The sequence below is a fragment of the Caretta caretta genome, chromosome 6 (genome assembly GCF_965140235.1).
Source record: "Caretta caretta isolate rCarCar2 chromosome 6, rCarCar1.hap1, whole genome shotgun sequence".
Lineage (NCBI taxonomy): Eukaryota > Metazoa > Chordata > Testudines > Cheloniidae > Caretta > Caretta caretta.
This window is the reverse complement of record NC_134211.1, coordinates 103,421,875-103,434,871: the sequence shown is the minus strand read 5'-3', so window position 1 is coordinate 103,434,871 and position 12,997 is coordinate 103,421,875. Positions and strand designations below refer to the sequence as shown.

Genomic DNA, 12,997 nt, shown 5'->3' with positions numbered 1-12,997 from the left:
AGGAGTACATTTTGGGGTGTATATTCTCCATATTTTGGAGAATACATATATTTCTATAAGAGGTAACCAGAATTTGATCTTAGGAGTGGAATCTATTCGAAGAAAACATACTTAGAACACTTGTCTATGTTGCCATATTTTGGATGCAGTGCTTGAGTACTGAAAGACTGGCTTCGAACCAACTTAGATTTCTTCCCTTCTTTGCCTGAAACAAATAAGCAGCAAATACATTTAAAGTGAGGAAATTATTGCAATTTGTCTTTTATCAGTAGTAAGAATGTCTATTTACATTACTTCTTCTCAGTCTAAGCTAATTAAAGGAGCTGGAAGATAATATAGCAATAAATCTCATTTATATCACCCATCATGAACAACCAAACAACAATCAAGAAAATATTTAAGTGTATAAAGACCACGTGTTCTCTAACTGCAATGCTTTCTTCTGCAATTCTTTCTGCAATGCACAGTGGGTGAAAGCCTGGCCGCAGGGGAGTCAGTGGTACCTTTGTCTATTTTCAAACTTGCACAGGAGAAATACAAGTATCCTAGAAATTTTTTTAAAAATTTGTTTCTTACTTGTTGATGCACTTGAAGAGCTTCCAGAAACAGAAAGAGATATACTTTTTGACAAAGTTGATGACGTTTTACTGTCTCTACCTAAAACAAAGTTTATTGTAAATGCTGTACTCTGATAAATAGCCTTACTTTACATAAAGGTGTAAAATATTATATACAACTTTGGTATGATACTGGGGAAAATAGTAATAATACTAGAATAGTATGATGATAGCACCCTTGAAATAAGAGACAGACAGACAATCATACTACTACCTTCTTAGTAGAAAATATCATATTGGACATGTATTTTATTAATGAAATTAATACTATGCTATGTAACACACCATAAACATTTTTTATAAATTACCCTTTTTAAAGAAAAAAATGACAAAGAGTTCTTTACTACAACAACAAGAGTTCTTTACTAAGTTAAACACCCACCATCATGTTTCCTAAAACACTACTATATTAATTTCATTTACCAAGAATCACCCCCCTAAAATAAAAACAAGAACCCCCAAAAAAAACAACTTACGCTTCTTTTCAAATATTTTATCACTGATAGACCTTCCCTCATTCTGCTGCTTCTCTTTTTCTAATTGTTCCTATTATGGAAACAATTTCATAAGAATGAGAATTTACACTCCACACAGATTGAAGGCCTCCTGTAAATGAGCATGCTCCCAACCTACAAATTAATTTCTTCTCTCAATTATTTGAACATAGTCCCCCTCTATCAATAACACTGTCATGTGTTCACTAATGAATATCGGCTGGAACCCAGTAAATGCTCTGAATGATCTAGTGTGCTTTTACTGTAGTAGAGATCATAACAAAAGAGTAGGGTAACAAAATGTAAAGTTGACTCAGGAAATTTGGTCTTCAACATTCCCCTTCATGAAAAATGGTAAGGAATTTATGCTTAGTATATTGTTTTTGACAATGTATTGTTTTCTTTTAAAAACACATTTCTTGAAACAAAACAAAACAAAATAATTCCTCATACATGACTTTGCACAAGCTAAGTGTGACGCTTTAAAGTACACCTGCTTTTGAATTCAGGAAGGTCTCTGAAAAATTTCTTAACAGATAAAAATTACTATTTATTCAGATTCTTACAACTCAAAAGCTTCTTGATTTTTATTACATGATCTCAGAAAGATCTTGTAGGCTGAGATCAAACAAGAGAAATGTTAGCCAGAAAGAGGAGAAGCTATAACATAGAAATTGGGTGTTTAAAATGGAAATGTTATATCTATTGTGCAATGTGGCTACTATGATTCTAGAATACATATAGAATTTAAAGGTCTGGCTAATAAACAGTATGAAGATACAAAATCAATATAGATGGACAATATTTAAATCCAAACTGATATAACCAATGTATTTTCTCAAGCTTTATGCTTTCTCTAAAATTAGCATCTAAAGTATTTACTGGAGTTAATAAGCCTCTATTGAAAAAAAGGTATTTGAACCACATGTAATAATTTCTCATATTTTAGTAAACCCATTTTTAAATCTGTATTATTAGCTAGTTTTATAACAGATAGTACATATAATTATAGATATATGCATGAAATATCATTTCAGTCAAATTATTTCTAGTAACGTCTTCAGTGTGCATGGTGCTTTCCAAACAGACTAAGCATGATCCCTCCCAGCTATGTAACATTAGCTTTGCTTTCCTGTACCACACCTCATAATACACACACCAACGGAATGTAGAAAGGTCTATTTTTTCTTTTCCTTAGAATTCTAGTTACTATCCCCACAAAAAAACTGCATTAAATCATGGTTAAGATTGTTCAAGTGTAGTTCCAATTAACTAAATAATTGAAATCAAGGAAATTACCAATTTATGCACCGTTAACAACCAGATTAGTTCATACTGTCCAGATGTACTCAGACTCCTCATGCAACCACACACCGAACACATCAAGTTCCTCAAAATCATGCTCGAACACACAACTTAACTCCAGCCTCAGTGAGACAGACATTTCACCATCACGTCATATTTTTACTACACTAATGTAGAATGTGTTACGTCTAACCAAAGTGCTCAGAGGCGGCAATTAAGCTTGAGCAATTGGATACATGTAATGCTTTTGAGGGGAGTGTGAGGCTCTGCCTTGGGGCCAGCTGGAGGTGCCAGGATATGCCTGGGGTGGGAGTGAGGGACTGCCAAGGTGTGTTTCAGGTAAGACACTGCAGGACTCTGGTAGGGGACAACCAGGAGGCATGGGCGTCTCAGTGGGGAGAGGTGCATCAGGGACACGGGTGAGGACATACAATTATGGGGTTGTGGCAGTTGAGAGTATGGGGCTCTGACAGAGGTAGGTGTGGTCAGGAGCATGCAGCATAACCCCACCAGGCAAAGGCCAAGCTAACGTGAGCATTCTTGTGACAGGGTCGGGCCAGATGGCTACAGGAGAGTAATGGAAGGCAGATATATTAGCCCCAGGTTAAGTGGGTCCCTTTTCCCTGGGTAAGGTAACAGGGAAGGTTCCAGAACAATCAGGAACCTTCTGGAGACAATTAAGACAGACAGGCTGATTAGAACACCTGCAGCCAATCAAGAAGCTGCTAGAATCAATTAAGGGAGGCTAATCAGGGCACCGGGGGTTTAAAAAGGAGCTCACTTCAGTTTGTGGTGCATGTGTAAGGAGCTCGTAGCAAGAGGCACTAGGAGCTGAGAGTGAGAATGCATACTGTTGGAGGACTGAGGCGTACAATCATTATCAGACACTAGGAGGAAGGTCCTATGATGAGGATACAGAAGGTGTTGGGAGGAGGCCATGGGGAAGTAACCCAGGGAGTTGTAGCTGTTGCACAGCTGTTCCAGGAGGCACTCTAGACAGCTGCATTCCACAGGGCCCTGGGCTGGAACCTGGAGTAGAGGGCAGTTCCTCCTAAACCTCCCAACTCCTGGTCAGACACAGGAGGAGTTGACCTGGACTGTGGGTTCACGAAAACAGCCAAACTGAGGGCTGCCATGAAGCTCCAAGGCGAGCATATCTGCCAATAAGCGCAAGACTCACCAAGGTAGAGGAGAAACTTTGTCACAATTCTATAAAGGGTAAACATAATAGGGGAATTTGGGGAGTCTGAATTAGTCCCAGTCCACAAACACCAGTGCCCAAGCCAGCTCCTACTTCCCTGTTCCAAATGTGAGAAATCTGAGTAGAGGTGGGCACCAAGACTGAACTGAGTATAGAATGTCAAAGCAGGGGTGGGAAGTCAGCTCAGAAATTAGTCAGATAAGCCCCTTAGGCATTCCTGCCTAGGCACTGATCCAATCTCAACCCTTGACTGAGCTCACAAGACAGCCTGCTACCTAGAAGATCTGGCTGGAGCTTGAGATCAGCAGAGGAAGTTGAGCAGGGCAGAGAGGCTGCCTAAAGTGTTGGTGAGTGGAGCTTGAGCTGGAAATGCTAGTGCTCAGCACAAGAGGCTCAGTGGTGTCTGCAGAGAACAAAGAGGGCCAGGTATGGGGGCTCTGCAGCAGTGTTGGAAGGACAAGGTAGTATTTCTAGGTCAGTATTTAACCTGTGATGGCTCGTTTGAGAGGAGTCCTGCTGCTGTGAGCAAGAGGTGTGTTAAAGCAATCCTCCTCCAAAACCTATCGGGCCCTCAGCTCTCACACACCAGACAGGTCAGGGAGCAACTGGCACCTGCCTACATTACAATTAAAAACCCACGGCTTACCCAGGCCAGCTAACTCAGGCTTGCGGGGCTCAGGCTAAGGGGCTGTTGAAATTGCAGTGTAGACTTCCGTGCTTGGGCTGGAGCCAGGGCACTATGACCTTGTGAGATGCAAGGATCCAAGAGCCTGAGCTGCAGCTTGAGCCCAAACATCCACACAGAAGTGACACAGTCCTGTAGCCTGAGCCCCACGGGCCAGCTGTGGGTTTTTATTTGCAGTATAGACATACCCTCATTGCAGTGTAGGCATACGGAGAGCTGACTGGCTGGTGTGTGAGCATCCAGGGATATGGTAGACTACCCGGGGGAGTGCCAGCTGCAGAGTTCTGCCAGGCTTACAGCTCCAGTGAACCACAGTAGATTTAAAAGCTAGAGCAGCGGGGAGGCAATAGCATTTATCTGCCTTCTTTTCCAACACTGAGTGGCTCCTGAATGCCTCCTAGCCCCTTGTGCTCCATGCAACCCACACTGAGCCTCCCCCCTGCTGGGCTGCAGCTGTCACTGGCTCCAACCCCTTCTTTCTTATTAAGAAAGTCTACAGCAGATACACAGCCTCCTTTGGCTTTCTTGGCTCACAAGAAAAGTTATGACATTAGCTTTTTTGCATACTGAAGCTGAGTGTGAATTTTGAAGTATTTAGATTATTACATTACAAAAGTCTGCCAAAACATGAGGGTCTCTTGGAAAATTTCATAAAGGAAAGTTGTTAAAGAGCTTAAAAATTTTTAAGCTACAAGGCTTTCAAGTGTGAAATTTCTCCAAAAATTCAGTCTCCTAACTGACATGGTGTAATATAGATAATAATTAGAGGGAGGTTTATGTTGTTTTTAGAGATTTAACCCTACTTTACAGTGGAAAAGGAAACTATGTCACCCCCAGCACACCTCCATAATACACACTTCACTACACCCATACCCTGGAATCACCTTCCCAACAACATATATAAATATTTAGCTTTAAACTATGAAACTGTGGCAGGCATATTATATTTAAAAACATACCATTTCCAACAGGAGTTGTTCTTCTCTTTCTTTTTCTTGATCCAACAAATCATTTTCATAAAACCTTTTCTGAAACTGATTAAAGTTTAAAATAAAAAAAAGTAATAGAAATAATCATATATCATTCCATACATCTTTAACTCTCACTCGCAAATGTAAAATTTGGAAGGCACTTACAGCATCCACAGAGATTTCCATTCTGTCCAATTCTAACACCGTCTATAAAAAAAGTAAAATAATATTTTTACCCTAAGCTGTCCAATAACTCCAAGAACATGCTAAGTTTAAGCTTAAAAGGAAACTTGTCATTGTAGGAAAGCTTAAAATATTGACATTCAATACCTTCATAGAATCATAGAAGATTAGGGTTGGAAGACACCTCAGGAAGTTATCTAGTCCAACTCCCTGCTCAAAGCAGGACCAATCCCCAGCTCAATCATCCCAGCTACGGCTTTGTCATGCCTGGCCTTAAAAATCTCTAAAGATGGAAATTTCACCACTTCCCTTGGTAACCCATTCCAGTGCTTCACCACCCTCCTAGTGAAATAGTTTTTCCTAATATCCAAACTAGACCTCCCCCACTGCAATTTGAAACCATTGCTCCTTGTTCTGTCATCTGCCACCACTGAGAACAGCCAAGCTCCATCCTCTTTGGAGCCCCCCTTCAGGTAGTTGAAGGCTGTTATCAAATCTCCCCTCACTCTTCTCTTCTGCAGACTAAATAAGCCCAGTTCCTTCAGCCTCTCCTCACAAGTCATGTGCTCCAGCACCCTAATAATTTTCATTGCCCTCCGCTGGACTCTCTCCAATTTGTCCACATCCTTCTGTAGTGGGGGGCCCAAAACTGGAAGCAATACTCCAGATGTGGCCTCACCAGTGCCGAATAGAGGGGAATAATCACTTCCCTCGATCTGCTGGTGATGCTCCTACTAATGCACCCCAATATGTTGTTAGCCTTCTTGGCAACAAGGGCTCGCTGTTGATTCATATCCAGCTTCTTGTCCACTGTAACCCCCCAGGTTCTTTTCTGTAGAACTGCCACTTAGCCAGTCTGTCCCCAGCATGTAGCAGTGCATGGGATTCTTCCATCCTAAGTGCAGGAATCTGCACTTGTCTTTGTTGAACCACATTAGTTTTCTTTTGGCCCAATCCTCCAATTTGTCTAGGTCACTCTGAACCCTATCCCTGCCCTCCAGCATATCTACCTCTCCCCCAAGCTTAGTGTCACCCGTGAACTTGCTGAGAGTGCAATCCATCCCATCATCCAGATCACTAATGAAGATGTGGAACAAAACCGGCCCCAGGACCGACCCGTGGGGCACTCTGCTTGATACTTGCTGCCAACTAGACATGGAGCCGTTGTTCACTATCCATTGAGCCTGATGATCTAGCAAGCTGTCTATCCACCTTACAGTCCATTCATCCAATCCATACTTTTTTAACTTGCTGGTAAGTATACTGTGGGAGACTGTATCACAAGCTTTGCTAAAGTCAAAGTATATCATGTCCACCACTTTCCCCATATCCACAGAGCAAGTTATCTCATCATAGAAGGCAATCAGGTTGGCCAGGCATGACTTGCCCTTGGTGAATCCATGTTGACTGTTCCTGATCACTTTCCTCTCCTCCAAGTATTTCAAAATGGATTCCTTGAGGACATGCTCCATGATTGTTCCAGGGACTGAGGGTGAGGTTGACCGGTCTGTAGTTTCCCGGATTCTCCTTCTTCCCTTTTTTAAAGATGGGCACTATATTTGCCTTTTTCCAATCGTCCAGGACCTCCCCCCATCGCCACGAGTTTTCAAAGATAATGGCCAATGGCTCTGCAGTCACATCAACCAACTCCCTCAGCACCCTCGGATGCATTAGATCCAGACCCATGGACTTGTGCATGTCCAACTTTTCTAAATAGTCCTTAATCTGTTCTTTCACCACTGAGAGCTGCCCAATGCAGCAGTCTGGGAGCTGACCTTCTCTGTGAAGACGGAGGCAAAAAAGTATTGAGTACTTCAGCTTTTTCCACATCATCTGTCAGTAAGTTGCCTCCCCCATTCAGTAAGGGTCCCACATTTTCCCTGACCTTCTTCTTGTTGCTAACATACCTTAATGGGGTCCCATTTGTAAGGATTTTTTTAAAACTGAAGAAACATTTTTGTATTGTTTAGAACATAAGAATGACCATACTGGGTCAGACCAATGGTCTGTATCCTGTCTTCTGACAGTGGACGGTGCCAGACACTTCAGAGGGAATGAACAGAACAAGGCAACTACTGAGTAATCCATCCCCTGTCGTTCAGTCCCAGCTTCTGGAAGTTACATGTTTAGGGAAACCCAGAGCATGGATTTGTGTCCCTAACCATCTTGGCTAATAGCCAAGTTGATGGACCCATAGTTTATGTATCCATCCTCCATGAGCTTATATAATAACCCATATGCTGAGAAGTTAATGCTGCAATCAGAAAATACTCATAGAGGTCTGTTTCCTCACCAAATCCCACTCTGATTCACAAAGGAACGGCTAAATTGTGCCATTTATATATGATCTAAAGTTAGCTGCGCTGTGCTAAAGTGAGAGCATGAGAGTAATGCAGACACTGTCAATACCTCTTGGGGTTCCCCATTAAACTAGGGTGGGGAGAGGTAATTTGTGATCACCTGCAGCCTTTTCTGGGATGTAGCCTACTTATACTGCTGGCTGACGTATATGAGGAGGCAAAGCTCTATTTAATCTATACCCCACCCACTCACTCTTAGGGGGAAAGAGTTGGCATGCATCCATAAAGACTGCAATCCAGGTAGTCCTAAACTGGCTGCACTGGGAGAAGAGGGCATTTTTACTTCCCACCTCTTTCCTGAGTGGCTGTGTTGGGAATAAGTACAATCTAGCACAAAGAAAATGCATCTTGTTACTAAAGAATAGAAACAATAGCAAAACATTTATACTTCAAGTATTCTTACTCATTTTTACCGATGTGAACCTTTCTTCCCATACCTGTATTCATACTGCTACCCTTGGAGCAGGCTGAGGCAGTCACTAAACAAGAAAGCCTGACTCACAGCGCCAAGCAGTTAACTGTATTTTAAGAAACGAAGAAAATATATCCTTCTCTTAAATTCAGCAGAATATAATATATTTCAATCTGACATTTTCTCTGATTCCAATTGTTCAAACTGAGAAAAAGAATAACAGAGTCCTTGACCTCCTATCCCAACCTCAAGAGCAAAGACATCAGTTGTCTTAATTTGCAGTGACAGCTGCAACATGAGATGTTCCTTGATCAGAAAAATACTTACTCGTTTTACAATAGTCAAGACATCTTTATCTTTTTCCTGACAGAGAAGTTTTCTTATACACAACTCTAATTGCTGAAGTAAATGTTTGTCCGTGGGGACCTTCAGGGTAGATTTCACTTTTGGCAACAAATAGCAAAGCTTCATTCTGTAAGAAAAGGAATTCATATTTAACTTCTAATGCAGATAGTGAGCAAATACTTGGTTCCATTGTTTAATAAAAGCAGTAGCCAATTTGACTCCACTTCATATCTGCTTTTATTTTTCAGCCTACCTCTAAACTTGATTTTTATGAAGTCCTTTGACTAAGTAAGAATGAAAAGCAAAGCTGAAGAGTGTGAAAAGCAACACTTAAAATGAAAGTTATTTCTAGTCCCAGGGTAAAATTTTCAAAGGCACCTAAGTGACTTCAGAGGCGGAGTCCTATTTTCAAAAAAGTGACTTAGGGACAGATTTTTAAAAGTATTTAGGCACCTAAAGGTCTAGATATGTGCCTGGTGGGATTCTCAAAAAACATGCAGGTGCTGAACTCCCTTAGGTGTCTGGTTCTTTGGCATCTAGGAGTCTCATTGAAAGTCCATGAGATTTAGGCTCTTAAGAGCCTAAGTCCCTTTTGAAAATGGGACTTTAGACACTTTTCAAAATGTTACTCTTGTTCTCTGGTCTTCCAGGCTACTGCAGAAGAGGAAGTGCTCTGTATTGTGACACTGCTAGATAATTTAGTCTGAACAAACTCTCCCTGACCTGAAGATTGAGATCACAAGGAAGGGCCTACAGCGTGGAGGTAAGGCTGAGGGGGAGGAGAACCTCTAAAGAATTCAGGGTAATTCTGGATGGGATAATGAAATGTGGCTGCACTTCTGACTCCTAGCAGTTTTGCAGGTGCTCACACTGAAATGATAAAGTTGTGACTGCCTGATACAATATCACTGAACATTCAAAATTCTATAAAGTATTTAATAGGCTTTCCAGTACTGCTCTCCATAATGGCTTACTATGCTGCATGAAACTGTTAATATCTTTATAAAATAATTAAGCTCAATTTTACACAGTAGAAAATGCCAGCAGAAACTCTTTAAAGAAAGAGTTTTATTGTAACGGAATTATATACACAAAGCTGTACCTTGTCAGCTACGAAACTAAATTTTTGAGGCCATTTTCTCAAAATAGCAAATTTAACATTTTTCAGTTTTCTTCAATGATTCTCTGATTTTGTAATATAAATTCAGTTTGATTAAAGAAATAAATATAAATACAGGAAGCAAAATGTCCTTATTTTCAAACAGATCTTCTTCAGATATAGAAAACTAATATATTTACAATCCTGAAAGCATTTTCTAGAATGTCATCAGTACAAAAATAGCATACTATATTATTACAAAATGTGGAATCTGAACCACTGTGTACGTACTGAAATATGAGAGTAGAAATATAAAAAATGCCGTTATCAGATTTGGTCAATGGGCAATCTGGTCTAGTATTCTGGCTCTGGCAATGGCCAGTGCCACATGTTTGAGAGAAAGCTAAAAAAAAAACCCCAAGCAGAAAATTATGGAATACGATGTCCATAGGGGAAGTTTTTACTTAACCCCACCAGTTAGTAGCTGACTTATGCCAGTATACATGAGGTTTTAAATCACTGTTTACTTTTAGCATACTGATACAACTGTGGATGCTCTCAATGTCCATATTCACTTTTATGAATCCTGCTAAGCTTTTGGCCATGCTGATAACTTGTGACAATGGCTACGGATGCATTCTGTAAAATGCATTTCCTTTTTATCAGTGGTAAATTTGTTGCATTTCAATTCCACTGAATATCCCTTTGTTCTTGTATTAGTGGTAAGAGTAAACAGAAGATCCACTAGTTTCACTATGCCATTCTCATGCAAAAACTATGTTAAAAGAACATTAAGGTTGCAAAGTGAAATACTCTAAAGTTTGGACATCCAAAGATAAGGCTGTTTGTGCAACCTTAACTGTGCCCTTCTTTGCACATACATTAGGAGTTAGTATTTTTTCAAATTAGTTAGTGTTTTTACATGATCACCAACTGTTTCTCAAATATACAATATATCAGAATAATACAATTTTTACACAGCTCTAGGTATACATGTGTAGAACATTATACATAATGAAAAAAAATAGTATTCCCAACATTCAAAGAGAATTTATTTCACATGTTTAATATTTAGGTTTTGTTTTTATATTCCAGTGGATTACAGAATGTGTCTTTGTTTTAAGTTGTATTTCTCATCAATAAATTTTATCTGCCATTCTGCTGCCACTTAACTTTGTTAAGTCCCTCTGAGGTTCCTCACAGTCTTCTCGTCTTGATTAACTTAAATAATTTTGTGACTGACACAAATTTCATTACTGAACTGTTCAGTTCACTTCCAGATCATTAATGAATTTATTAAACAATAAAGAGCCATGCACAGAACCTGCAGGCACCCCACAGTGAATCTTTTATGTTGAAAATTGATAATTTATTCCTATTTTTTTCTATCCTAGACATTTTCTAATTTGTGTCAATACTTTAGCCTTCATATTGTATCAACAGAGGGCTGATCCAAAGTTCAATTAATTCAGTGGGAGAGACACCCATTCATTTTAATGGGTCTTGAATTAGGCATCGAGTTTCTTTAATAGACTTATAAAGGTCTTTGTAAAAATACAAATACATGATCTCATATGGTCCTCCTCTAACCACTATTATGTTGACATGCTCTAGTAGATTAATAGGCAAGATTTAATGTTATAAAAAACATGCTTTTTTGTGTCCTATCATACCAGGTTCTTCTGGATATTTTATAATCCTCTTTTTCTTTTCAACTATCACAGAAAATCTTAGCCCTGTTACTCAACTTATTTAAAGAAGCCATTTAATATTATATTAATATACACCATGAAACTATTAGGGTTAGTTTTTTCCATATAAAATTTCATACAATTGGTACAATACCTCACATTTGCTACTGGATCATGGGTAAGCTCGAGCACAGGTAGAAAGAAGTATTTACAGAAGAATGATTTGGAAAACAGTTCCATAATGAATTCACAGGTGTCTAAAAAGCGAAGTCTGTTCCAGTAACTTTTTCCTTGGCCCAGCTCTGGAAAATAAAACCCCAAAAAGGTTATCTGTAAAGTTTTAAAAATGAAATAGATCATGTCAAGGATTAGCCTGAGACTGAAAGTGATTTTAATGGTTGTGATAGGGTCAATAAACTTGTCGCAAACCCCAGCATGTCAGCCTATCTCAAATTCACTCTCTGGTTGAAATCCTGACCCCACTGAAGACAGTGCAGTTTTGCCTCTGATTTCAATGGGGGCCAGGACATCATCCTCTGTGTTTGATTAGCCAACTGAAACATCAGAACTAACAAGTGACACAGCTGGTACATGGAACAGAAACTCGTGCATTTCACGCCACATATCAGGTGCATGAAGCTAGAGCTGTGCAAACATTAAGGATCATTAATGAGGGCTTTTCATCCTTCTATGCAATTTTTGAGGAACTACAGTACAGATCAATAGGTCAAATTTGTCAGCTGCTTTTAAATTATTTAAATCCTCTATAAATTATTCATTTTTCAGAAAATGTATCATTCAGCACTCTTTAAAATGCAGCCTCTAGTGTTCTATTTTCTAAGAAAAACTGCTTTGTATAATACAACACCTTCAGCTAAAAATACTGAATTCCAGCAGTGTGGGTTTACAGGATCTTTCAGCATACGGTAAATTTCCTGCATAGACTCTTCCTGCTGAGTACTTTGCATAGCTGTGGTACATATTCACATGTCTTATCTGATGACACTGTGGACCAAACTGGTGGTCCCGTATGTCTTCTGAATATTGTTTCTTCATTGATGATATGGTTACAGAGTACAATCCTAAGCACCTTTTCATTTACCAGAATTAATTTGCTTCTCATAAAATAATCAAGAAAAAATTACTGCTTACGTTCAATCAGTTTCTGAATCACTTCATGCCTCTGTTCTTGTTTGCGATTATAGCGTAAATAAACACAGAGAGTTCGGGCAGCTGCTTTTTGGACAGGGAGAACATTCTTAAAAGAAACAGGAAATACAGTTAAACATCTAAAGGCATGTATAGGTACTTCTGGACACACTATCAACTACAAGAGAAAAATAAGACAACTCATCAGGTTCCTTCTGAAAGTGTGATATTTTGGCATGTGGTTTTATTTTCCTTTTTTCCCCTTGCAATATATTCTACATTATTTTTTCATTCTAAGGGTAACAGATATTACACTTCAAGTTGAAATACTTTTTAATGTCCACTCAGATCAAGTATTTTTACAAATAGACTCCATTAATATTTAATTAGACCTCTTTTTTAATTCAAACAATGTCACTTTTCAGACTGATAACAGCCAAACAATAACTTATAGGCACAGCTGGTTGAAAACATTTAGTTCCATA

The 12,997-nt window shown here is 39.3% G+C and overlaps 1 protein-coding gene across 4 annotated transcripts in view; it reads right to left on the bottom strand.

The window, feature by feature from the left end:
* The window catches only part of PPP4R4 (protein phosphatase 4 regulatory subunit 4), a 136,276-nt gene that overhangs the window by 10,883 nt on the left and 112,396 nt on the right, over nt 1-12,997 (bottom strand). For all 4 annotated transcript variants that reach the window (XM_048852204.2, XM_048852207.2, XM_048852205.2 and 1 more), the window contains 8 exons: nt 12,516-12,621; nt 11,518-11,665; nt 8,556-8,700; nt 5,439-5,480; nt 5,262-5,336; nt 1,094-1,163; nt 577-657; nt 112-205 (listed from right to left, as the gene is read on the bottom strand). In XM_048852204.2, coding sequence (XP_048708161.1) covers nt 112-205; nt 577-657; nt 1,094-1,163; nt 5,262-5,336; nt 5,439-5,480; nt 8,556-8,700; nt 11,518-11,665; nt 12,516-12,621 — 761 coding nt within the window. The remainder of the gene's footprint in view (nt 1-111; nt 206-576; nt 658-1,093; nt 1,164-5,261; nt 5,337-5,438; nt 5,481-8,555; nt 8,701-11,517; nt 11,666-12,515; nt 12,622-12,997) is intronic.